Raw genomic sequence first — 27,818 nt, 5'->3', positions numbered from 1 at the left:
CAGATTGAACGTTATCATTTTAAAACTGTGTCCCTTTTATTTCACGTGTCTATTTTATTTTTTATGTCTGTATTGCCTCCAGATTTGTATGCATTTTCACATTTTTATTCATTCATTTTAAAGTTTGTTTCCAATCACTTTCAGTTTAAATGTCTGTAGAGTACTATATAACTGCCTCTTGTATGAATGTGTGTATACTGTGTGTGTGGCCCAGAGGCGGTGATGCTTCTCTCTGTGCATGCTTGAATGTCATGAAAGTGAATAAACATGGAGAAACATTTCGCTGTCATCTGACATCTTTCAGAAACAGAAAAACCTGAGCTTTCGTTCACCATTTGTTTATTGTTTGCACACATTGATATTACAGTTTATTACCATTATATCATACAGTACATATATAAGAGTAAGATCCACAACATATCAAAAGTAAAGGATGAAAAAGAGTTAAGAAAATAAGATCACTAAGTATCAATAAATCAGCCTTGAAACCAAATAATTTCTCCCAGAGAGAAATATTGTTCACTGTCACTATGACAACAGTTACAGTACAAAGATCCATAGATTATACAGAGCTGTAATCGATCAGCAGAGTTGAAGAGAAACAGTTTTATAGAAATTATATGAACAGGAATGATACTTGGTTGATTTTACTGTAAAACGTGAAGATGAAAAAAACTATAGTTGGATTCTGAAGTGTTTGAAGAGCACAAAGTTACATGTTTATAAGTCTGTGACAACAGCTGATACTGACTATATGCTGATGATAAAAAATGAAATGTGAAGTATAAATCATTATCAGGTTAACTGGATATTAAAGAAGCATGTGTAACCTTAAAATGAAAATAAAGTGTAATGAGAACTCATATTTTTTTGTATCTATCTTTAATCCTCTTCAGTATTATGGATTCCATATTTATGAGGTTAAATTTCTCAAGCCTGCTATCATCCATTACAGCTGAGCTGTGTTCAACCAGCTGAGGAGTTTGACAGGGAGCTCCACTGTCCCCTTTGTGTTTTCTCTGTCTGTTAACATGCAGCTTTGAACCCTGTCGAACATACAAACACCGCAGCTTTGTTGAACGCACCTCGGGTTGTTTTAATTTATGGCAGAACGGGCACACTGGCACTTTGATGGCTAATCACATGATCACTTGGGGGGAAACAAGGCACGAGCATGCACACTCACTCACACACACACACACACACACACACACACACACAAGCATATTGCTGTTGTCAAATGAAAAACATGTATCTCCAAGACGTCAGTTTTTCATGAGCTGAGAAAAACTGGTTTCATCTTATTTTTGCTGTTATTTCAATGAACTTTCTCAACCTAAAGAGATCATTTCTCACATTATGTCAAATAATAAAAATCACCAAAACTGGAGTTAACATGTTTCCACCTTACAACAACAATACACACACACACACACACACACACACACACAAACACCTCAACTGACAGGAGCCCTAGTTTTTCATTTTTTAACTATATATTTAGACCCCAACAATTAGACCTATTTTGTCTATTTGAATGTGCTGGGGCCAGCTGAGACAGCATTTACACTCACACACCCAAATATACACTGATACCATGTCAATTACTGAGGCATTGACATGACTGGGAGTTACAACAGGTAAACATTTGAGATTTTTTTTTTTTTGCTTTCAGTTTCAGTCAAACTAAATCTCTGATCTTTTGGTGCGTTTCAGTCACATCATATTCATAATTATAGCAACGTTACAACACTAATATTTACCTACTGCTAACATTTTGGCCATCAATAGAATAAATGACAACTGATTCAATAGCAGAGTTTGGCCAGGAGTCATTAGCAGAGACTGAATGACCACAAGAAGGGGACACAACTGATCAGGGTCACACAGGACAAACAGCTAACTCTGTTTTGTTCATGTGACAATCCAGCCAAAGTCTATGTAATATATAACAACTATGACTTTAATTTAACACAAAGCTTTGGATGAGTGGAATTTGGAGATGGGTTGGCAGAAAAATGAGAAAAACATCTTTAAATTAAGGCTTTGGAAACTGAATGATGACCAGAAATAAAGCTTGAAGATGCACCACAAAGTATAGAAATGGTATTTGGCCGCCTGGGGAATTACAGCTTTAACTATGACTGAGACATGCTGGGAGATGTAGAGGAAAACCGCTTAGCCTATTTACACACAGCTCTTCTCTTGAAGCCAAATTTGAACTTGAGTTGAAGCTGCTGTTAGTGTGGACGGATGATGCAGCTACAGTGGATCTACACAGAGCTTTCAAACAGTGACTCAAACCTGTCCTGTGTATCACTGCTGTACCTTAAAGCACTGGTTTCCCAACATTTTTGGCTTGTGACCCTCATCGCAGGCTGTCTGAGGAGTTTAAGAGTGATATTTCATCTCAGATTTCTTCATTTGAACAGTTTTGAGAGTCCTGGAGAGATAAAAAGTCTACAGCTCCTCCTGTCTGTTGGAGTAGTAAATTAGTAGCTATTTCAAGGTTGACAAAGTTTATATCTAAAGAGTGTTTTGTACTAAAAAAAAAAGTGAATGAACAATACTTAAATGATTGCAGGCGAGTGGACATAAGCAGAATAACTCACACCAAACTGCATGAAAAAAATGAAAGCACTCGAGAGGTTCAGCAATCAGCCTCTGTGCTGAGTGTTATTTTCAATAATCACACAGCTCAGTTTAGACAGACCAGAGGACCCTGCAGACACCCAGAAACCATCATACAACTTGGACAAGCTCCATTAGTGGCACAGCATCAAGCAAAATATAAGGCAACTTAAGATATAAATAAAGCTCACATCACAACAGTTTCATTCATTATTTAAAGGAATATTCCGAGTTCTATGTAGAAGGAATTAAAATAAATAAAAAGGATTTCTCTTGCATCATGTTGCCGTGGAAACTCAATGATCCTGAACACACACACAGTGGTGATGCCACGTGACTAAATCATTATTGTTTGCAGGAAAAAAACAAAGAATAATGATTTAGAACTACCCGACACAAAGATTATAACTTGTATCACCGCTGTCACGTGATCAGGCTCACAAGTCTCCTCACACAACAACCACAACACACAGGAGTCTTACAGCTGCACTGGGCACATCCTTTCAAATGCTTTTAAACTTCAACTCCTGCATCCAACGTTCCCTGAACAGAGCTTGGTTCCATTTTTGTGATTTATGCTACTAAGATGGGTAAACTTTTTCCAAAGAAGTCTTCTGCTAAATACAAGTGCAAGTGCATTCAATTAATGCGGCCCTGGCTATAAGCAGTGAGAAGTGAAAGCATGTTATGGCAGAAATAATCTATTATAAACTGAGTGGTGATTGTTTGGATAAGACAGACAGGGGTAGGGGAATCAGAAAGTAAACTGAGAGACAGACTAACAGGTTAGTTTTTGGTCTTCACAATGGAATTTGCTGACAATAAGGAAAAAAAGGAATCATGCCAGAGTTATTCGTTAAAGACTAAATGCCTAACTGGAAGTCATTTCCTGCTTATTCCAGCCAGCAGAACACATCTCTGGTTTTTATGTATTTGTACTATTGAATATTCCACTACACTGTATGGAGCTACTGTATGTCTGCCATCTATCCCGTACCTTTAAAAAAAAAAAAAAAAATGCTACTTTGAGAATGAAACATGCTAAAATCATAATGACAATGAGAGTTTGGAGGATTCTAATGGGATGAAAGTTATGCTGATCAAATCTAGAAATCCAGATAGAACATTAACACAATATTGAAGTCAAATGTAGGAGAAAGCCATAAAGAATCATACATAAACTATCATGATATGGTACAGTATAGTATATTACAGAGCTGCTGCTGCTACCTAAACCAGCTCCAGCACTTACTTCATCCACATGCACAGCTGTGTTTGGATTCTAACACTTTCTGAGCTGCTGGTAGAATCACACAGCTCTTATTCTACTGGTTGTTTGAATTACAGCATTTCATAGATTGTCCACAATGTTTGGTACCAAGTTCATCTTTAAATTTAACCTGAGACTTTCATGGAGACGCGGCTCCATTCTCTTTATCTTTCCTCTTTTTTTTTTTGGAGCATAATCCTAGAGGGGACATTTGGTAACTGCACTGCTTTATCTCTGTATTTATCTAGAATTATTATTCTCTCTGAGTCTTTCTGAGAACACTGGAGGCCTTTTTTTTTGTTTTGGCACTACACAGAAAACAGCAGAGAGACAGACTGACAACAGCACAGCACAGATATACAGAGAAAGACCGGGGATGTCTAGACTCTAATTCCAACTGCTACGAGATGACAGTCAGGCTGTGTTCAGATAGACACAGTTAAATACAACTATAAACACATGCAATTAGGGCTGGAATTTCTTCAGGTATTCTGCAAAGATCTAATTCTAGGTAGAAGGGTTGGTTGGGTGCAGTAGGGTGGTGGAGGAGTCAGGAAGGTTGCCTGTATTGAAGCCAGGCAGTGACTGATTGTGAGACTAGTCCTGAACTCACAGTCCATCTATGTCCTAAAAGATCCCTGATCATGTAACAGCACTTTATAGTGTGCTAGCCTGGTATTTTGTGTTACTTCATCATCTGTCAGCATATTTACGGCCATTTTTTGACCACTTTTTCTTTTTGGCTCTGGGATACAAAGATGATGTCCCCGTTTTTCATCCCACCTACAGAGCTCTGATTGGTTCAGATCACTGTTGTGGTTTTGAAACTTGACATTTTTTGCAACATATTGAGTGAGCTGGGAGGAAATGGTAGAAATTGGAGACATAATAAAATGCTGTAACAAAATCAGGGAGCCTTTTAACATCTAGTTTTTTTTTGTTTTTTTATGATTACTGCTATATTATTAGCACTTGTTAGGTAGCCCTCTCAAAATGACAGCAGGCAACACCAAAGTAGCAAAAAAACATTACCTGCCTGGTCAAAACTTTGCCACCAACGACAGATGTTAAATATGTCAGACCAGAGAGACTCTGTGAATGGATGTGAATTCAACTTATGAGCTTGAATAAGTTGAATTTTATGCTCTAAGTCGTTTTTAGAGAGAGGATTACTGTACCATTTCCATCTACATCCATTCATGCCTGGAGTTACTGCATTGATCTGGACTGAAAATGACCACTTCAAAACAAAACACATTCTGCTAATGGTCCAATCAGAATGTAGACCAGTGGGAGACAAAAATTAAATGCTATTGGTCCATGGGATGTTTTTAAGTGGTAGATGTTTAAATGGAAAAGCAGAGGGAGTTGGTTTAGTCTAAGTGCTACTGGTTGAGAAGTACCCTGGTGAGGACTAAATGCTGTGGGGAAGCAGGGTCTCAGCGGAGGTTCTAACTGGAAGAGAATGCAGGATGAAGGGGCGGGGTTTAGGTAAAGACCAGATGCTGCTGGTCCAGCAGGGTTCTGGTGAAGTTGTTGATTGGTCCGATGGCGCTGAGTGACATGGCGTTGTCCCGCCCCCACAGCAGGTTGGGACCAAACACCACAGCCAGGTTACTGTTAGTCATCTTATTCACTTCACTGTTGGCTGATACCTGCAAACACACACACACACACACACACACACAGCACACTGTAGGTAACAGACAAACTCAGTTACAGGTGAGGTGATGGATGAGTGTGGTGTGTCACTGTACCTGTGCCAGGAATGTGATGAGGTATCTCAGTGACATGTAGTTCTCCTCTGGCAGTGACTCTACCAACGTCTTCATAACTGTCACCTGGCTTTCGCTGGACACAGCTGGAACGCACAAAACACCAGAGTGAATTAGAACTCATGTAGATGGAGCAGTCAATCAGTACATTTACATGTGCCAAAGAAACCCAAGTCACTGGGAGAAATCAGGTTACACAGGAATTCAGACGTGTTTACATGCACTGTAGAAACATGGTTACTTTATTAATTTGTTAATCTGTGTATACATGCAGCAGCTCAGTAATCAGATTAATTTACAACACCTGAGTGTTGTACCTGAGTAAAGTCCAAATTAAAATCACATTTAGTCATTTTTTTCTGTCAAAAATAATGTCAATATCATTTTTACATCCTTGTTAATAGTTTTTTTATTATTATATAGGAGGGAAAGAAGAAGAAAAAGGTCTTTGGGGAAATATCAGATATGATCCTTTTCATCTCAGCCAGCTGGAGGGGCGTGTCGGTGTCGGTGTTTGATTGACAGCTGGCAGGCTGCTAGAGTGCTGATGTTACAGCGCAGGGAATAAGAGACAAGTGAACAAACTGCTGCAGCTACAAGTCATGTGCAGAGACAGTCTGTTGTTAGCAGTGGTATTGAAGAGTGAGGACCACACCAGCATCTAACCGGACTGAAGTGACATTTGCAGTTACGTTTACATGCTGTTTAATGTGCTGCAGCTGAGCAGCTAGTTAGCTATCTAACCTGCTAACTGACTTTCAACATGCTAAGGTGCAGGACAAGTCGTGTGTTCATGTTTCTAAGTTAGATAAGGAGACTTTCGCAGGAAAGCTAATGGGGGTTGTTGTTTAGAGTCTGTGGCTCTTGTGTTGTGTAGCAGGATGCAATCAGGCTCAGTGTGACTGTCTGCACTGCCTATGATAGAACACCACATTACTGCTTTATGTTAGACTTCATTGGGAGCAAATTTTCCATCTACACAGAGGAATAACTAAATGTATTCTGTCAAATTCATGCAAAACTAGGGAGAGCCATCATGAACAGAAGTGATTTACAGAGTGGATGTGTATGATGTAGCAGACAAAGTGTATTTACTGTTAGTGGTACACAATGAGACTCTCTGATATGTTTTCCCATCTGTATGTGTCGGATGTTTGATGGTGCAGTAGTATTAAGACAAGTATGTGGTGAGACAGACCTCACACTTTTTCCTTATGTCAACTGTTCAGCTGTGGAAACTGATGTAATCAGACTTTCACCCCTTCCAAACAGCAGACTCATAATACTGCTAATAAGCTGTGACCCTGCTTGTCTCTGTTAGAGACTCCATTCTGCAGTGTGGTTCATACATTTCACTCATAAATTACAGAATAACACTGAATGAATAACACTATAACTATTATGACTATCAAATACTTACAAAGTAAAAAAGTTTGTTTCACCTCTCCATCTGTCCATGAGCATATTCTTACTCATTCGCCCACATGTGCATGCTTTTTATTTCTCGGTCTCATTCTTTCTTTCTTTGTTGTTTTTCTCTCTCTCTCTGTTTTCATGGTTTCAATTAGATGAGGTTTAAACATCAGCAGTGTTTCTCTATATTCTTTCAACATATAGCAGCACTGCTAAATGATGATTTTCTGGGTTGAGGCATTTCATTCTTTGACATTTATTACAACTACAGCTATCTGGGCCTCCTGAGCCCCTCTGGTGCTGTGGGCTCTGCACACGCACCAACAGCACCACTGCTGAAAGAATCCCAGAGGAAACACTGATCTGTATCATGAATTAACCTTTCTTTTTGACAAAAAGCCATTTCACCAAAGCTGGGAAGCATCTGACTTGCATCCAACCCTGGACCAGAGGAGTGGCCTGAGGGTGAGTCATTCAGACCCACGTCACTGTGTTGGTCTGAATGAAGTCCTAGACAGGCTACTTAGTGCCAGTTTCAGTCAGACTTTAAATTATGGCAATGTTTAACTATTGCTGCTAAATTCAAATGGCTTATAAGACATGTGGCAGAACTGAAAACCAAAGTGCAATGGTTTCCACTAAAAGTAAGAAACCTGGGAGGAATTAAACCCGTCCATGACCTGCTCGCACAGGAATTCATTTTCAATTTATTACATTGGCACCATCTGGCCAAACGCTAGATAATTCTAACAATATTTATGATGATTAAGGTTTTAAGAACATACAGGTGAAGTTGACGATGTCGTTGTAGAGCTGGTAGGTCAGCAGAGGCTCGGGTAGTTCCCTCAGGAACGTCTTCAGAATCACAGCAGCCAAGTGAACGTCTTCCATCTCGCTGAAATTCACTGCCTCACCTACAAAAAGCACACACACAATTAGAAAAGAAACTCTATCCAAACTAGAAATACTGCCTTGTGGTTGTATGCCTCCGTCAAGTTGTAGTTTACATCCATGTCTGTCCAGACTCATATTACATTTGTAGTGATGACTTTGAAGGAATCTAATAAAAGGTATCAGTGTATTTTCCTTGTATGTGTTCACATATTTGGCCAATGAAGCTGATTCTGATAGAACTCAAAGATGTAGCCATGACAGTAGACAATGCTTCAGATATGGATGTTGCTGCAAGGAAGCTACAATTTCTAAAACGTAGATGCTTCACACACTTCTTCAACCGGCAGCACAGAGGATCTAAATAATCACCACAGTTTCAAGGTGGCACCAAGATTAGTGTCACCAATTCAGTGTCTAACCAAATGTGAAATATGGTCACAGTCTCCCCTCCTGTTCCTGAGTTATGGTGTTGAATTATGGCCAGAGACTGTTTTTGCAGAACATTATGATGTCACAGTGAAGCTGACCTTTGACCTATTGGATATAAAATGTCATAACTTCATCATTTGAACACACCCGTAAGACATTCAAAGTGCTGGTGAAAAAAGTAAGTGTCAATGATTCAACGATTCTTGATCATAAGTCTTCTGAGATCAGCGTGGTTCACATCAGCAGGTGCTTCTTGTGAACTTATATGATCTGACAATATTTTATTTCAAATTTATACATAAATGCACGTAATCCCAAAGGGTTCACTTTATTCAACTTTGCAGACTTTCAGTAAGGCTTGCCGCTTACCACTAAGTCTTTTAGTTTGGTAGTTTATGAAGAGGGTCAGCACTGATGTCACACAGGGAGGAAAGATCTGACTCATTATTAGCCGCTAATGTAAAGCATCACCTGGGAGACTGAATTTCGCAGTTCACCTTTCACCCATCAAATGAAGCTGAACTGCCAACACTCACCAGGGACAAAGAGGAACATCAGGCTGTGGGAATGTTAGGTAGGCCATGTTGTCAGATTTCCTGCAGTAGCAGTTCAACATTTCTGCTGTGTAACAACCTCACCATGCCCAGCTTTATAGATCGCTTTAACAGGCCAATGGAACCTACCTGAGTTGTATTTGAGCTGGACCTCCTTCACCAGAGTCACATTGGCAGACCGTCTGAAGATCCCCTCAATCTCCAAACCTGACACACACACACACACACGGTAAGGAACAACCAGGAAGTTCTTACTGTGTGAATAAGTTATTGAGCTGCTTTGGAGCATGTGTGTTTGTGTTTCTACTACCACAAGATAAGAGTCACCTTGCTCTGAGAGGAAGCTAATGGTGTCTCTCATCACCACAGGAACTGCATCACCATCTGGACTCCTCTCTCTGAGCCTGACACATACATACACACACACACACACACACACACACAGGAGGTAGGACGACAAGCTTGAATTAAAGGTCATTATGAGTTGATTGGGGTTTTAATACACATCTAACAGAACTTTAGTTTGTGTACTAATGCCTTTAACATTTCGAGGAAATATTTCTAGATGTGCTTTCTACATATTCTGCCAAAGCTGAATATAACAGACAGATTAGCAGAGATGTAGTGACTTACGTTGTGAGTGGAACCCCAAAGATCTGGTTGGGGAGGGGAGGGCTGCGAGGAGGAGACATGGGAGGCTGGGCAGTCGGTTTCAAAGCCGCTCTCAACTTGTTGTCATACCTGGACACATAGACAATGTTAGATTATCACCAGCAAAGGTTAACCAAGCTGTACTCTAATTGCCCCTTAAGGAGAGGGAATAATAGGTGGAGTATTAGATGTTTTCTGGGTGGAAATGACAACAGTGAATGTAAAACAATCTGCTATTTCACCACCAAACAAATTCAAATGCATGCAGAGTGTGTAAAATGACAACAGTGGAATGCAGTAGGAAATCAAATGCAAATATCCATTGTGTATCCTTTCAAAGTGGATTTTTAGAACAAAATCTGGACATGAGTTCTTACTCTTTGACACGTGCAGGGATAATCAGCTGCTCACACTTCACCACGTCCTCCAGCTCACTCAGATAGCTCACATAGTTGATCTTCCTGCCAAATTTAAAACTACACAGAGAAAGACACAAAATCAGCTCAGGAGTTTGTTTCCCAAAAGCCTGAGTAGAAATGAGTCTGAAATCTGAAAGATGAAAAAGTTCTGAAATACTACATTAATGATATAGAAGTGGCATTATCGTTATATAGCCTCGCATTTTGCAAACATATCTGTACTATGAAAGTTTGAATGTGAAGCACTCAGTTACTTTCCAGTATCAAATGTAATGTCGTTGGGTAAATACTGTTACATGCAGATATGCATCCTGAATCAGTCATTGACCTGGAAATTGTAAAACAGACAAATTCGCCAGTGTTGTAGTTTTCCACAGCTGCCACTAGATGTCACTAGAGCCATGTTTAGTGATTTAATCTTTTCATGAAGTTGCTACAAAGCCGTATCAGATGTTGTCAGTATTGCCATTCCTAATTCTTCATTTAAAGCACTGGTTGGGCTTGAAGCTTCCTCAGATAGATGATATCATAAGAAATGATTCATTGAATCCAAAGGAACTTGGAGGTCTTCGCTCTACCTTTGATACACTGACTAAGTGAACTGAGTACTAGCACACAATTTTTATTTTTTGTTGGCTTAGTGTTCTCATCAGTGTAAAGCTTATACCTCACTGTTGCTTTCTAGAGAAGTGCTCACAGTCCAAACATGTCAGTGATTGTTCAACAGATAGTGGAAGCATGTTAAGAACTCATCTGAGTAACACTGTACTATTTGTCAGTGACTTACAGATGACGATCTTGCAAGAAGGTAGACGTTTTTACATGTCAGCTAGCATCCAAAGTATCCAGAATAACATCATTTATGCCAACCTTACTTTATATATTTAGAAAACTGAGTTTGTTTGAAGTGGGTGGCTAACAAATAAAAGTGGAATTTCTGTGGAGATGTGTTTAATATCAACACAATTTGAGCAGACACTGAGCGTTATGTACAACAGCTTATGTGTTGTAATGGTCTAAATTTCATCCCCAGTGAGATTCATAACCGATTCATAATTGAGGCTACACCCAACGATTCTGTCCAACATTGTTGCAAGTTTGCTCCTCGTTTATCAATTGGACAAGATCTATTAAGAATGTTGCTAAGATTGATGAAACCTTTAATTAATCCTAGCAAGTTCCATGGCAGTAGTCCAAACACAAACAAATGCATAAGTAGAAACATCTGCGTAGGCCACTTTCATCTGAAGTCATTTTGACCAAAGTTGGACTCATTGCATTTTGTGGAAGAAGGAAAAAAAGTGAATTTAGGTAAAATGGCAAACTGAAACAGTAACATTTTATCCTGCAATATTGTCCTATATACTGTCAGACTAGTCATAGTGTTTGGAGAACCTGCAAAATATAAAACAATACTGTGTCACTCTCAAAAAGTGTCAGAAAAACAAAAAAAAGGAAGTATTTTTTGTAACTAAATGAATTGTAGCTAAATGAGGTGTAGCATGATCCTGAAAATGATGTTTAGCAATATTACAGAAAAAAAAGAACCTGATGATGGGTTTGAAGAGGATCAGCAGAGTCTTGATGAACATGGTGGGATGGACGATGTACAGAGCCTTGATATTCTTCTTATACCTGAAAACACACAGACACACATCTGCAGTAAACATCTGAAAACATAACAGTGTGAACATTTTTATACGTGTAATGCTATTTTATTAACACAACAAGACATACAGCAGATATTCTGACATTAAAAAAATGTATTCTACATATGATAAGGAGAAGAGTGTGTGTGCTCGTGTGGTTTTGTCTACATTTTTGTCCCTCATGAACAGGCATGCAGTGTTCTTCACTTTTAATTTAGGGATAAATCTACAGTACATCACATTTTAAAACAACCACTGACAATGTGCTTTCACATTCTAGGTCTAATGTTGATGCTTTTTTCTTCAATTTCCATAAATAGAAGAATGGTAAAAGTACTTAAGTGGCCAAAAGTACAAACACCACTCATTCAATAAAAATGCAGAATGACAGCAGATATTTCAGATATCTAGTGCATGACTATGTGCAATGACTAGTGATCTTAGATTGTAGTGTCAGTAACTCAAAATCAAAAGGCAACGTATGTTCTATTGATGCTAAACAATGCCATTGTGAGAAATGTATCAGAGACGAGGTGGAGATATTAATCTCTCCACTGAATGGCTTCAACAGGCAAGAGAGTAATGCAGCCACAAAGTATGCTGTGGTTTGCGTAACACTTCCCACTTATGTTTCTCTATTGGTAAATGTGGTTTAGGTAATGGACAAGGTAGTCAAGCCAGGAAGCAATCTTTGATATATTGAACATTCTTCCATTATACAGAGCATATGACAGAGCATATTCTGTTAAAAGTCCTACTGTGTATGTTAAGTGAGCTGGTAGTGTTTTTCCTGCACACTAGGGATGTGCAGAGATCCCAGTATTTGTATTTGTATCTGTATTTGTTGAGGCAGCGAAATTATTTGTATTTGAATAAAAGTGAAAAGAGGCTTAAAAGTCCTGTTTTTGTTTTTATTACACTTTTAATTTTAGAAAATTAAAGTCTCACAATAAGTGTTCATGAATAAACTACTTTATGAAGGAGGTCCTCACATTGGGACTTGAACTGGAGTCTCCCAGATCATAGACAACTGTGCTAACTACAGCTAAAACTTTACTCATCGCCTCATTGCAGACAGACCTCTACCTATTTATACACCCATAACACAGAGACAGCACACTGTGTAACATGTAAGGAGGAACTTCAAAGGCAATCATTGCTTTGCACTTTTCATTTATTGCCTATTTTTTACAACCTAACTTTGTGGAAAGGAGAAGTGGAACAACAGGTTATGGAGAGTCCGTTGAGAGCACTTTGCTTGTGTCAGTAGCGCAGCTTTATCTCTGGGGAACACCCCCAACAAATAATTTTTTAAATATTTGTATGAAACAAATATTCATATAAAACCCACTATTTGTGCTTTGCCGAATCATGTATTTGTATTCGGGAACACCCCTACTGCACACAGACAGAAGTTAGTTCTGTCCTCTCCCATAGATGCTCAGTATTAATATTACTCAGTATTAGTCTTTATTTTAAACAGATCTGAATGATGAATTCAGGCCAGACTAAGGCTTCAACCTAGGGATGTCCCATCCAGAGAGTTTTTCTGGCCCTAGTCTGAACCTTTAATACTGGGTATCTGCTGCTGCCGATTCCGATCTGATACTTATATTTACATGCAGCAGATATGCAACATTTAATATGCATCTCATGTTGAGATAACAGTTGTAGCATTCTGACTTTTCACACATTTTTCATGAGCTACTTAATCCAAATTCCGAAGGTCCCTCAAAATATGAAGTAGATCAGATTAAATTATTGATCCGATATGAATGAAAGTTTAACTGGAGAAAGTAACTCCTTAAATTGGCGTTATGCGATCCTCTGAAGAGAAGATGTCTCTGTTGGAGTTGTTAGAAGTACAGAAACACTCAGTCTACTTGTAACTGTACAGTGGTGTAACAGAGTGGAGCTTCCTCCCTCACAAATGACCTTTGGCTGAGTACAGACGCACAAACCGCCAAAAGGCGAGTTTCATTTTGTGACTGCTGCAGCCATCATCGTCTGTCACTTAAGACTGGTGAGAGTTACAGTCAGTGCCGGCTAAAGATGAGAAGCTGCTGGCTGAATGTTTTGTACACTCCAGTAAAACCACAGTAGAGTAATGAAAGGATCTGCTTTATTTTAGCTGATACTGATCATTTAAAATATGCCTGGATCAACCTTGATAATCAGTTCTGATATGATAGTAAGTAACGTCTGTGCATGTTGTGTTTGTGAACTTACTTTCTGTCAAACTCCCTGTATGCGTCTCGTAACCAGCTGAGAGATGGTTTGTTTTCGCTGGTCAGCCCATGATGGAAATAGATCAGAGTGTAGTCACTTTCAACATACTGATCCAGTGTTCCTTTAAGATACCTACAAAAAATACAACACATTCATTGTCATTTTAATATACGTGTGTGTGTATATGGGGGGGCGTGTACTTTTCATGCCTAGGTCAGGCAAAATATGACCCTGACACGGTGGAGCGATGGGTTATTACACGCTTTGGCTTGATACCAGGTTAGCATGTTACAGAAGCTGTTAGGCGATGTTGGTGAAAAACATTGTGGCGAGAAAAGAAAACTGAAGCAGCATTTGCTTTCTTTTTGCTTTCTTTTGAAGGAAGTTATTGTGACACAGTTCCCTTTGTAGACTTCTGTCGAACATCTTCTGTTGCTTCATACTAGGTCATATGGATATGTGGAACTTACAGTAAATATGTAGCTGGGATTTCCTGATAAGTCAGCAGTCAAACACACATGCTGAGTAGCCATGACGTCTCTAATTCAGTTCCAAGCAGGGATCTTTATTGCATGCCGGTCCCCACCCTCTTCATGTTTCCTGTCACTGTTCAGCTTTGCAGAAATTCAGAAAAAGAAACTGCAGCAACTATCTGAATTTTACTTGAAGTTTAGACAAGGTTTTCCAGAGTATCCTTTCCTTACTGCTCCTGTAATGATTCATGGCTGCTAAATCCCAAAACATTTCCATCTCTTTCACTGGTTTCACTGGTTCTAAACTACACCCTGAGTTCTGTGTTGAAACTGTTGAAAAAAAATATGAATGCAGCGGAAAATTATTCACAAAGCTTTGCATCTGTCCTAACAAGTTTACACTGTTAACAGCAAGTTCCTGTTAACACCAGCAGAGCCAAGAGACATTTACACAGCAGAGGATGCAAAGTATGTAATAAACATGTTATTTCAGTGTGCAATGATCTATGTTTATCTCTTCACTGAATAAAAGTATCATTGGTGCATATAGAGGTGTATTAAAACACATCTGTGTGGGGGTAAACACAGCAGTATGATGTATTCTAAAAACACTGTATGAACTGTAACACTGACTCTGACCAGTTAACAGATTGATGAATTACACAGTAAATTGCTTTGGTAATTGTAATCTATTGGTTAAAGAAATACTACACTGACATATAGGATCTCTTTTATCCACTCAAATGTACAATTTTTCATAAATGAAAAATACAATTTCAGAATGTTCAATTAGAAAACAAGTTGGATGGGTGCAGGACAGTAACAACAAGATGTTTAAAGCCCTACCATAATGAATATTCTGCTGTTCTTACACTTCTGTGTACAAACAGAAAAACAGAGCTTCTGGTGGCACTGATGGGATGGTCTGACGGTCAATAATTCATGGAATTATAGCCATTCCCAAGAGTGATCAGGGAAAATTTCTGCCTGATAGTGTTGCAAGAGGACAGGTCTAAAATAAATAGAGAACCATAAATACACACAAAATTGCGATCTGGTCATCAGCCATTGTAATGACTGACCAACCAAATGACATCGCCATCCTTTGCTCCCATCACTTGACAAATCATTGTGTAAACTACAGTGGCTATACAACCAAAGTGGACACCTCTATAGCAGTTTGTTCTGCTTGGTAAATGATGGACTGAGTCAAACAACTAAATGACATTTATTCTACTCAAATCCTGGATATTTCACTTTGGTGGCCACCAATCATTACTCTATATGGGAAATAATCTGTTCAACTTGAGGCCAAATAATTCCACTTTCCTGGAACCTCGTAATAAATAGAAACTAAATGTACAACTATAAATACACCAACTAAATTACAAGGAACTGCTTCGGGGTGAGTCAGTCTGTTCTACAAAAGAAAAAAAAACAACTTTTATCTCCAAGGAAATGTCACTGGAGACAAAAAAAAGTTGCAGTCTCAATAAATCCTACTTCTCCATAAATCAAATCATCACATGTATAGAAACTTGAAGGAGAAGCTGAAGTACTTACATCAGCAGCTTGTGATGGTCTAGCTGGTGTTGAGGAGGCATCCTGCAGGCATTAAACACAATCACCTTTCTGCCAAAGTTATCATCGCCTGCACAAACAAAGAGACACACCAGGATTCAACATCAGCTATATTAAAATAGATTCCTCACTGAATAAAAGAGCTCTTGCCAAGCAGTCCAAATTGTACATATAAGTGTTCCAAAGTGATTAAAACGTGTATTCAAAGAATTAATGAGCAATAAAAAATAAATGTGAGACCAGCCTGTCTAACTGAGGTCACGTTAGGGGTTAACCCTGAAGAATTATTGATAATACAAGATTAAAAACTATTAAATGTCACAGTCCAGATGGGTGGGAGGACAGAGGCTTGTGATTGGAGGACCAACCTGCCACTTCAATGATCTGATGCCTGGCGATGTCATAGAAGGGGTGGTCCCAGGGCAGGTGAGGAGAGCCAGCATCCAAGCGCTGGGAGATGTCTGTCTCTGCAGCACACACAAACACCACTACATGAATACATTTCCACTGGAATAACACTAAATCAAAGCAACTGAATTAGGCAGATACCTACTGATAATTAACATTCAATTTTTTTAATCACCTTAAATTGTATTTTGATGTTTTGGCAACATTGTTCCTGAAACTTTCACACCAATAAAGCTCATTGAAATTGAATTAAATTGAATTAATAATTAACAAGACAACAGGAACAGCACCCTGCATGGCAGCTCTGCCGTCATCAGTGTGTGTGTGTGTGTGTGTGTTAGGAGTCCCTCTCACCTGACTTGCTGAGAGTGGATTCATCAGCGGGCCACTGCTGGTCCTCTATTGTAGCCAGCTTCAGCTGTCCCAACTGTGCAGTTGCAGGGTCTTCACCCAAATCTACCAGCAGCTCTGACGACATCACACACACTGCAGAACGGCGCTACACGCACCCAACCGCACACACACACACGCTGCGCAGTGATGTCTCAGATACACACACACAAAGCTGTGACCTCCACAGAATAGTAGCCTGGAAGAGACAGAGACACTTCAGGTCAGCTGCTTTGAAAACATTTTCAACTATTCCATCATGTTCACCGAGGAAATAATAACTTAATAACTAGTAAATAATAGTAAGTAATTAACTTATTATCAAAATAGTTGGCAATTAATTTTCTCTGACTTGGTCAGACAGTCATTCATCATGAGGAGCAAGTATCAAACCCCATGTATTAAAACATACTGCTGCATTTAAATATGACAGTTCATCACGACATGTGAGGTCATATTGTCCAGCCAACGTGCTTTCACTTCCTCTGCTGCTTCACTAGTAAGCGTCTTTCTATCCAGTCAGAATACAGAGTATTGCTCATTAATCACTATTGTACTATTTATAGACCTTTGGGTCCTCCTGGTAAAAACAACAAGGTATCAGACCAGTTCTACAGCAGCACAGCTGAGTAGAAAGGAATGTGAGAGAACTGCATACACCCTGTCTGTCTCCAGGTGAACACTTCTCACAGCCAAATACAAGCTGCTGAATGCTACATAAACACCAACCTTGTTCAAATTTAAACAGACAGTGATAAACAGGCGGGGAGAGAGAGAGAGAGAAAGAGAGAGGGAGGGAGCAGGAGAGGATGACATATTAGAAAAACCAGGAAAAAACCTGAAGGTCACTGCATATTTATGGGCCTAATTAGCTTAATAGTTAACAGCAAAGACAAAAAAGTGCTACTAACAACACACTGTATATTTGTACTGACATTCCTAAAATCTGCTACCACTGCTGCTGAGTCCCTGCTGATCGTATTCAAGCTGCAGCTGTAAAACTTCCACCTGTGCAGCCTCAAAAGGCCAAAATGTCCCACAGTGACTCCCAATCATTAATCGCTCGTAAACCTTTGAAGACACAATAAAATGCACTTTGTGTTGAAACAGGAAGTTCAGCATTCAAATAGCAGTTTATGACAGAAATGATGATGAGATGGGCAGAGGAGCAGGATTACGTACTTAAAGGGGGTTTTCTGTTATTTATATCCTGTTTTGATGTCAGATTTTAAACATGGTTAAAATCTCAAATACATACGTTCACCTCAAATTTCAAAATTTGAGGTGAACGTATGTAAAAATGCTGCCTGCAAGTCAAAAGCCAGGGCTTCAACTTGCTCTGAACGTTTTGTTTGCAACAGCTTTTTCTACCTCGCTGACAAGCTGACATCAGCTCATCCATAAACAGCCGTCCACTCTGTAGCCTTGGTTGCTATGGTTGTTGCTAAGGTTTTTCCGTGTCTCATATTTCAGATCAGATTCCGGCTCGAACAAGTAGAGATGTATTTTAGAAGCTGACATTTGGAGTGAAGAACAAGAAAAAAATAGAGAAATCATACTACTATAGTTTGTTTCATGGTTTAATGTGCAGCTTCTGAAAGCTGGCCAATCAGAACAGAGTGGGCTCATCAGGAGGCGGACCTTAAAGAGACAGGAGCTAATCAGAACTAAGGGGCAGCATAAAGGGCCACTATAAGATAAATAAGGAGTTTTTGACTGCAGATCATGCAAAGATGTTAAGTAGAACCCCAATTTAAAAAATGTAGACCAGGAAATGTGCAGAATATGTTGCTTATGAAAATTTGTGACAGTTTCATTGGTCAGATTTTTTGTTCAGGCTATGTTTACAAGATGGATAATGTGAAGGATAGAGAACTATATTTGAAACTTTGCTGTGTCATTTGCAATGACAGAACCACAGAGCAGCTGCTTGTAATGAACAAGAGGCATTTCAGCCGTATGTGTCACCCACATCTGGTGGACAGATACTAGTGGTGCAAACGGATCATAGTTGATCCATGATCCGTACGGATCGCTCCTCACGGTTTGGCACGCATGTGAACCGCGGATTAATTGCAAAATTTATATATCTCATTTAAAATAAAGTAAACAAACTGCTGTAAGTACAAGTCATAGACAGACAGCGTGTCGCTAACAGGGATTTTTAAGAGCAACGACCAAACCAGCATCTAACGGGTCCGTAGTGACATCTGCAGGTATGTTTACCTGCTGTTTAATGAGCTGCAGCTGAGCAGCTAATTAGCTACGTAGCTGCTAACTGACGTTAGCGGTGGATGTTTGTTTGGTGGCTCGTTCAACAAGCTGCAGGACAAGACTTGTTTTCATGTTTGTAAGTTATGAAGTTTTGATGATGTGGACACAGTCTGTTGTTTCATTCACCACCATGTTTAAAGGAAGATCATGCTTCATACTGCAATTTAACAATTGAGCTTTGAATATTTTATATATTTGAAGATTTTATTTAAACATTGGACATCTTGAATGTTGTTTTCATTTAAGACCATGGGCAAAGGTTCCATGCTGTAAGTATTTTACAGAATATATGGAATACAAAGTTTTGTCTCCCCCCCCTTTTTTTTTTTTGGCTGATCTGAAAAAATGATCCGATCCGTGACTCAAATCCGTGACACGATCCGAACCGTGAGATTTGTGATCCGTTGCACCCCTAACAGATACGCTTCACTTTTAATTACAGTCTACAGCTGTGACTCGGCAGTGTGATTGAGACACAAAAAGTCTTTTAGGCTTCTTCTAACTGCTAGAGCTGAAACAATTAGCCTAGTCGATGAATCAGTTCATTCATCCAGACTAACTATTTTGATCATCTATTAATGATTTCAGTCATTTTTCAAGCAAAAATGCCAAACATTTGCTGGTTCCATCATCTAAAACAAGAGGATCTTCTCCTTTTCTTTGTCTTATATGATAGTATGCTGAATATATTTGGTACTGGGACCAATATGTGAAATTTGAACAAGTAACTTGGTGCACTGGTAAACTGTTGTGGCACTGTTCACTGGCATTTCATAGAGGAAACAAAGAATCAATGAATGGCAAAAAAAAAAAAGTAAGCAGATTGATCAATAATGTTATAATAATTGCGTATGCTGCTGTGAATGCTGGCTTCTGAATGTAGCAGAACAAATCCAGGGTGACAGTGACAGAGGTCGTGCTGCTTTCACTGCACGGCTGCTGTGAGCTCGTCCGACCATCTCATCTTGAAGAGTGCATATTAGACACACATTCACTGCATATGTCCCAACATACTCGGATTTACTCCAAAAAATGTTCCACTGACTTCCTGCGATACCATTGTGGACCACCGGGGGGTTAAGATACACAAGAGATACAACTATCCAGTATTTATCTTATTTATCATTTTGTGTTTTTTTCCTGTATACAAACACAATGTCTTCATATACAGAGTGTCTGTGTTTCTTTACATGTCTGGCTTTCACTAAACAGCAGAATGCTTCCTCCTCTGCAGTATATAGGCTGCAAACAGACTGTAGTTTACATGAGCACACTGCCTCCAGCACTTCCAACAACAAACTCTAGAAGTCAGTGAGCCGGTAGCGTAATGTAATTGCTTCACATTAATTCTGCGTCTCTCTTCCTCCTCTCGCTTATTAACTTTCTACCCCATATTCTACACTCACACTTCCTCTTTTATATCTCAACCCCCACTTATTCACTCTGCTTTTATTTTCTCTCTCACACACGCACACACACACACACACATGGGCTGTTCCCTCCCTACTATGTGATGTTATGCTGGCTGACAGCATGTTGCTTTAAATAAATATTGCCACTAACCAACAGACACAGTCAGCGTGCTGCTGCTGCTGCTGAGCAAAGAAACACACAGATAGTGAAAAACAACAGTCGGTCTCAGAGACGCTGTCAGGGAGGACGTTCGTTAAGATGATGTGGACAGTAACAGGTTCCTCTTTCTTTGCTTTGTGTGTTTGTGAATATAAACCCCCGTCGTGCTCACGCAGCAGGTTCGTCAGTTAAAGGTCAAAACAGGAAAGCCGAGGCTTGAGGACAGCGCTGGCCTGTGAGGAATCATCCCCATAGCTACCAACACACTGCAATTCATGGTCTTCATCTGCAGAAGGAGCTGGCTCAAGTGTCGTCACATGACCTAATTATGAAACGCTGGTCAAGTCGTTAAAATTCGCTGAATATGGGGGAGGGAGGAGGGGGGGGGGGTGTCTCACAGCATCCGCTGAGAAGACGTCAAAAGGTCAGAGAAGTCCAGAGACAGAGGTTATCATCTCCCTCCATACAATCATCATCACAATCATCATCACTATCAGACTGCTCCCTCTGGGTTGGGAGTGAGTTGCTGCCTCAAATGAAGGAGTTCAAGTATCTTGGGGTCTTATTCATGAGTGAGGGTAAGATGGAGTGTGATGTTGACAGGTGGATCGGTGCAGCATCAGCAGTAATGCAGGTGTTGTACCAGACCGCCAGAAGGCAAAGCTCTCAGTTTTCCAGTCCTCACCCATGATCTGAAGCTTTGGCTAGTGTCTGGGCTCAGTTTTAGAGACAGGGTGAGGAGTTCACACATCCGGGGAGGAGGTCGAAGTAGAGCTGCTGCTCCTTTGCATCTAAAAGGAGCCAGGTTTGGGTTACACCTGGTTAGGATGCCTCCTGGACGCCTTCCTCTGGAGGTCTTCCAAAAATAATCTGCAACTATTTTGATAATCGAATAATCATTTTAGTCATTTTGTTAAGAAAAAATGACAAATATTTGCTGGTTGCAGCCTCTCAAATGTGATGATTTGATTTCATTTCATCGATAATGAAAATAACTGTTAGTTGCAGCCCTAAAAGAGAAGATTACTGATGTTAGCCAGTCAGCACACTGTTGCTGAAGAAAATAAAAGGACTGTACTCAGACTAACTCTGATATGACTGTTAGGCATAATCTGCCCATACCCACATCTCTAATCTAACAGTCACATATCTGGAGATACCGAGGAAGTTTGTTTCTTCCAGGATTCACACCAGCGATGCAGAGCAGCATCCGGTGCACTGGCACAGCCCCCGCCCAGCCACAACACCTGTCTACAGGTGTCAAGTCTTTGAGGATCATGTTGCAATTCGACCCTGCACACACAGCCATTGTGTGTCTACATACTGTATAAGCAGAGGACAGTTTACAGAGGGATCCTGCACTAGCAGCACCCTGCCCCCTTCATTCCTCCTCACTATCACAGCACTGCAGCAGAGGAAAGCAGCTTAGTCAAAGATTGCTCCAGGGGGTTGGAAATTGGTTCTTTGGAAAAAAAAAAAGGCAGGAAAACTATACTGCAGAGTAAAAAAAAATCATTCTCTTCCTGTTAGCACAGAGATAAAAACGAGCACTGATCATTTTTACATGTGAAACACTGCTGTGTACGCCCTCCTAACCGCAGACAGCTTTATAGCATTATTGTGTTAACAGGCACGATGCCATTGGGTGCTCATGGTTTCAGACTGAATGCTACAGTCAGCTAAAAGGACACAGCAGATATACATCATATACATGTGCCTCTTTCTCTACAACAAGACATTTGAGGATGACATCTTGGGCTTTAGGACATTCTGATCAACCCTTTCACCATTTTCTGTCATTTTATGGACCAAACAGCTAATTGATTAATTAAGAAAACAATCAACAGATTATAATTGGTAGTTGTAACTCCATATGCAGCAGCCTTTCCAAAAAAATGACCTATCATTGATGATGACATGGTGTCCAACTGCAAACAAAGAAGCAAAAATCCCACCGTGATTCACTCATCTGCAGACACACTGGGCCAGCTGCTGCTGGGATCTGAGATGTTTTATGCGGTATCTCAGTATCTGAGATGTTTTATGTGGTATCTCAGTATCTGAGATGTTTTATGTGGTATCTCAGTATCTGAGATGTTTTAGGTGGTATCTCAGTATCTGAGATGTTTTAGGTGGTATCTCAGTATCTGAGATGTTTTAGGTGGTATCTCAGTATCTGAGATGTTTTATGTGGTATCTTGGTATCTGAGGGCATTTTCACACCTATGGTTTGTTTACTTTGGTCTGAATCAGTGGATGAGTTGCTACTTTATTTCATTTTCCCTTTTCTTCTGTTTCCCATTAATGTATTAAACTATGGCGGGCCGGCACAGTTTAATTTGCCCCACTACAGTTTCACATCGGCATCTCTCCACATATAATCGAAACTTTTTCTGGGTCTTGGATTAATGACCTCAGTATTTCAAAAAGTTTTTTCTACAACCCTTAGAGCGACCCGGGCTCTACAAAATAACCAGGCTGGCGCCACCAAATGATCATTTCTAAGTCATCAGGAAAAACACAGGGATGGTTTAATATGGGAGGAGAGGGGATTTATATTTTAATCCTTTATTTAACCATAGTAGTTTCACTAAAACCCATGTTCTCTTTTTCAGGAACGCCTTCCTCATACTCACACAGCTACACACCTTCTGGAAGCTGCCCAGTACAACCACAGTCTGATCTGTTAACCAGTGAGCAGAGGTTGGGGGCAAAGGCATTGATGGTAAAAACTTATGGATAAACCCTCCGTGACGTCACCCATAGGTTTCCTGTAGAGCGGTTCTGAAGCTCAGTGTGGTGGCTCCAGCCATCACTATCTTGGCAGTGCCCAACTCCCATCTAATCCAAAAATGGGCACTCAAAGCAACCACTCCATTCATTATGCATAACTTTAAGCCCTAATAAAATTTAAACAGGTACAAATTAGCTATAGAGACCAAAACCGTTTTTTGTACCAGGCTGTAAACCTATTAATTTCTGCTGTAAACGTGGGCATATTAACATGGGAGTCTACAGGGATTGACTTGCTTTTGGAGCCAGCCTCAGTAGTCATTCAAGGAACTGTAGTGTTTGGCTTCATTTTTCAGCCCCTGAGGTTGCCACTTGGGCCAAGGGCCTTGCTCAAGGGCCCCATCCAGTAACAAGCCTGCTCCTCTAACCTTTAGGTCACCACTGCTCCCCTGTTATGAAATGCTCCTGGATACAAGTTTTAAGTATACACACTGATACATTCTGAAATACCCAATAAAAATAAGCTTTTCCTCATACATATGAATTATGGATGTATTTTTTATTTCATTATGACTTTAAAGGCACCTGCTGAACATGTAGTTTCAAGCCCACACAGAATACTGACAGACAGCCACTATGTTACACTGAGCTACTGTGTTTCATATTCTCTACGAAGTATTATCTGGTAAACATTGTGGTTCAGTTCTCTCAGAGTCAAATGTAAGCGAGCGCATAGATACCAAGTGATAAACGGCACATAATTGAAGTGTATATCAGTCACATTTTGGAAATTATACTGTAAAATCTTATTAATACATGGTTTAAATGCATGCAGCGTAACCAAACATAACCTTGTGATTAGGAAAATGTGATGAAATATGCTTGACAAATCACGCAAGGACACATTAAACGGACTAGTTTTTACATGGAGTTTGGCGGATCGCCCTCCATGTACAGGAGCTAACAACCTCATGCAGCTATTGATATCTCCGCTGATAAAAGCAACAAGTGAGCAGCACCGTAACTGACTCCGTTTACTTTTAACTTACCAACAAAATAATCTAAAGAAAAACATTTTAAGCTAATATGCTTAGCTGCATATTTAGACAAGCTAAACGGGCTAACTTAGCTAACGTTACCTTAGCTGACAAGTGTTGCAAAGCTAAGACACATTAGCAAGCTGCTTTGCTTCATTTAGCGGCATATCTGCATACACAGACATTTTACACGGGCGGCTCCTTTTCCGTGTGGACATTCATTCGCAATGAGAATGAGTGAAGTTAACTAAACCATATCACCCAAGCATAACAAATCAATGTTACCACAACAAATGATCCCCAATGACACTGTACAATAAAGTGCACACGACCACGTGACGCGATTGTTCAGTTTCATATTAAAACACTTCAGTTAAAGAACAGACATGTTTATTTACCGTGCTTGCGTAGAAATCAGCCGATGAGCTTCGTGATGTCTGAATTCGCCGCAGACTTGATCAGATCAGAGCTGTTGACAGCAACAATCCGCGTCAACACCTCTTCCGGCTCCCAGGTTTTCAAAATAAACGCATGTATTTCTGGTTATGTACCGTACCTGTCAAAATAAAGGCCTCCTGTGGCCCGGTAGGTGTCAGATTTGAGTTGTTTCATCGTGTATTTTTCTTATTCTGTGGATAATTAGTCAAATACACAATGTAACATTATCTCAAGGTTTCCAGAACAGCTAAAACTAAGTTTGATAGCACAAAAATCTGATATCTAACACATGTTATAGTGCCCTGTGATTAAGGTTTTAACACCAAAGAAATAGCATAAATATTGGAGAGGCAGAGAAAACAATTTCACCATCAGCATCTTTAACCATTCTTAATACCATGCACAGTACCAGTCAAAGGTTTGAACACACCTACTCATTCAAGGGCTTTCTACACTGTAGAACAACACTGAAGACATCAAAACTATGAAATAACATTTACAGAATTATACAGTAAACAGGATAAGCTGGTTGAGAGAATGCAGACTGTGCAAAGCTGTCATCAAGGCAAACAGTGGTTACGCTGAGGAATCTAAAATATGAAACATATGTTGGTTTGTTTAACACTTTTTTGTTTACTATGTAATTCCATATGTTATTTCGTGGCTTTGATGTCTGTATTGATCTACAATGTAGAAGAGAGTAAAATGTAGAAAATCCCTCGAATGAGTAGCTTTTTCCAAACTTTTGACTGTTACTGTCACTTTAACATAAGTGTGTTGCATGTTGAAAATTGGTGTGAATCACTCACTCATGTTTTCCAATATTGTAACTTCACTTGCAAAAAAAAAAATAAAAAAACTGCTGATAATAAGGATGCTGGGAAATTAAAACTCTTTAGGAGAGCTGCTTTGAAGAGTAAAAAAAATGGGCCACTCTCTACTTAGAATCAATTAATCAAACCTGTGGGGAATAAATCATAAATTATGCCAAGGTAATGTTCAGAGACAGAATGGAATTTGATATAACACGTCATGCAAAAATGCAGCTCATAGCACTTTTCACAAAAAAACAGGAAGCAAATATCTGTCCGACAAGTCTTCATCTGAAATATTCCTGACCTTTGACAGTTTTTTGACCTTTGACAGTTTTCTTTGTTTTGCTGATATGTGTCTGATGTATAAATTAATTCATGATCTTGCAACACCACCACTTAAACAATGTGTCATTCTGCAGGAACAATGCTAGGGAGACCAGGGCATCAGCAAGAGGTGATTACTCAGCTAAATTTCGGAGAACTGCTTTTGGACAATCAGCGTTTTCAGTCAGAGCAGCAGATAAGTGGAACTCAATTTCCTCCCATATCAGAGAATGCACAAGCTTCCATATTTTTAAAACAACACTTAAAAATTGGCTCAAGACGAACCAATCATGTGATCACTGATAAAAACCTTTGTATGGAACCAACTGTTTTCCAACATGGTGCATATGTAAGGTATATTTTGTATGATGTTGTTTTATGTGTGATGTACTGTTTGTGCATTTTGCTAATTGTATTGTTTTTAATTGTTGGTATAATTCTTTATATCTTTATATCTATACTTGTCCAGGGAGCACAGATGTAAATTAGCTATATAGCTAACTCTGGCCCAACAGTTGTGTTGTGCATGGCCCCTATTAAATAAACTAATAAACTAAACTAAACACAGATCAAGTTTTTTATAGCTAATCATTCATCCAGAAAAAAATCACCAGAAATTAAGGACATTTTACTAAATAGTGTAGCCCTTAAATGATCATATAATGAACTTTGTCTTCAGTCTCTCCAAAATCACACAGCAAACAGTCTTTTCTCCTCAGGGAAACATTAAAATTGCCTGTTTCTATAGCCAATGATAATATACCTTAACGTAACTGAGCACATAGAGATCTTTGACTTTTAGATAAATTCTGCTTCACATAAGGCACAACACTGAAATTCACTGACCACCATGTCATACCACTTTTGTTCCAAACCTACAGTCTTACATCAAGGACACTGACCAAGTCTTAAACAGAAATAATGAAATAAAAAACATCAGGGATGCATACATGATTGCAATGGATGTGATCATGAATAAGGTTTACTACAACTGAGAGATGAGCCAGTTCCCCCAACAGATTTTATTGTTGAATTCACAGGATGGACATTTTTATTTCTCTTATAGAAACAGCTGAACAGATAGTCACGGGGCACAGCAATGGGCGTGAACTATCCACCCTCCTATGCCAACCTGTTTCTAGGAGAAATTCATTTGAAGTTCATTCAACCCCTACTTGGAAAAAATAAAATGGTTTAGACGCTACATGGACTATCTAATATTCTTTATGCAATGTGAATGACATGTAGTACTTGAATTTAATAAATATTGGAACAACACCAGTGAGAGCCTGAAACTATCTTTGGAATACAGCAAAAAGGAAATCAATTTCCTAGATGTGAAAATCACAAAAGCAGATGATGGAGATTTACATACTACTATCCATCAAAAAGCCACTGATCAAAATGCAATCTAAGGGCCGATAGTTTCCATCTACTGTTACAGACAACATTCCATTTGGCCAGTTCCAACGACGAAGACGAGTATGTGACACAGAAGAGGAGTTTGATGACAAGGTGGTGAACTGCTTCACTGAACAAGGATACAAAAGAAATACAGTGGATAAAATACTTTAAAGAGCCATGTCCTTGAATAGAAAACAGTTACTCCAAACCAAGAAGAAACCACACCAGTTTCCAACAACATATTTTGTGACGCAATACAACAAACAAGCATCTCAAATCAGAAACATCATTAAATATAATTGGAGAATTCTTCAGAGCAACGTATCTCTCCAACCACTGTTCACAGAACCAGTGTTCCCATTCAGACGTGCACCGACCCTGAGAGACAAGGTGGTACAGAGTCATCTTCCCCCTCCCACACCAAAAACCTTAGTTTAAAAAACCTAGTCATTTTC

The 27,818-nt window shown here is 39.4% G+C and overlaps 1 protein-coding gene across 1 annotated transcript; it reads right to left on the bottom strand.

Annotated features, from left to right (window-relative positions):
* Window positions 1-326: 326 nt before the first annotated feature.
* On the bottom strand, window positions 327-24,884 carry arhgap1 (Rho GTPase activating protein 1). Its single transcript, XM_044344869.1, has 13 exons — window positions 24,781-24,884; window positions 16,731-16,965; window positions 16,337-16,435; window positions 15,951-16,038; window positions 13,915-14,046; window positions 11,585-11,671; window positions 9,995-10,093; window positions 9,600-9,707; window positions 9,294-9,370; window positions 9,096-9,173; window positions 7,875-8,003; window positions 5,659-5,762; window positions 327-5,556 (listed from the first exon to the last, which is right to left on the bottom strand). Exons 2-13 carry the CDS (start codon window positions 16,852-16,854, stop codon window positions 5,389-5,391), a joined length of 1,293 nt encoding a protein of 430 aa, XP_044200804.1. The 5' UTR covers window positions 16,855-16,965; window positions 24,781-24,884; the 3' UTR covers window positions 327-5,388.
* Between the last annotated feature and the right edge of the window lie 2,934 nt (window positions 24,885-27,818).

The sequence above is a fragment of the Thunnus albacares genome, chromosome 24 (assembly GCF_914725855.1).
Source record: "Thunnus albacares chromosome 24, fThuAlb1.1, whole genome shotgun sequence".
Lineage (NCBI taxonomy): Eukaryota > Metazoa > Chordata > Actinopteri > Scombriformes > Scombridae > Thunnus > Thunnus albacares.
Note: the sequence above shows the minus strand (reverse complement) of the source record. Positions and strands in the feature narration are given on the sequence as shown.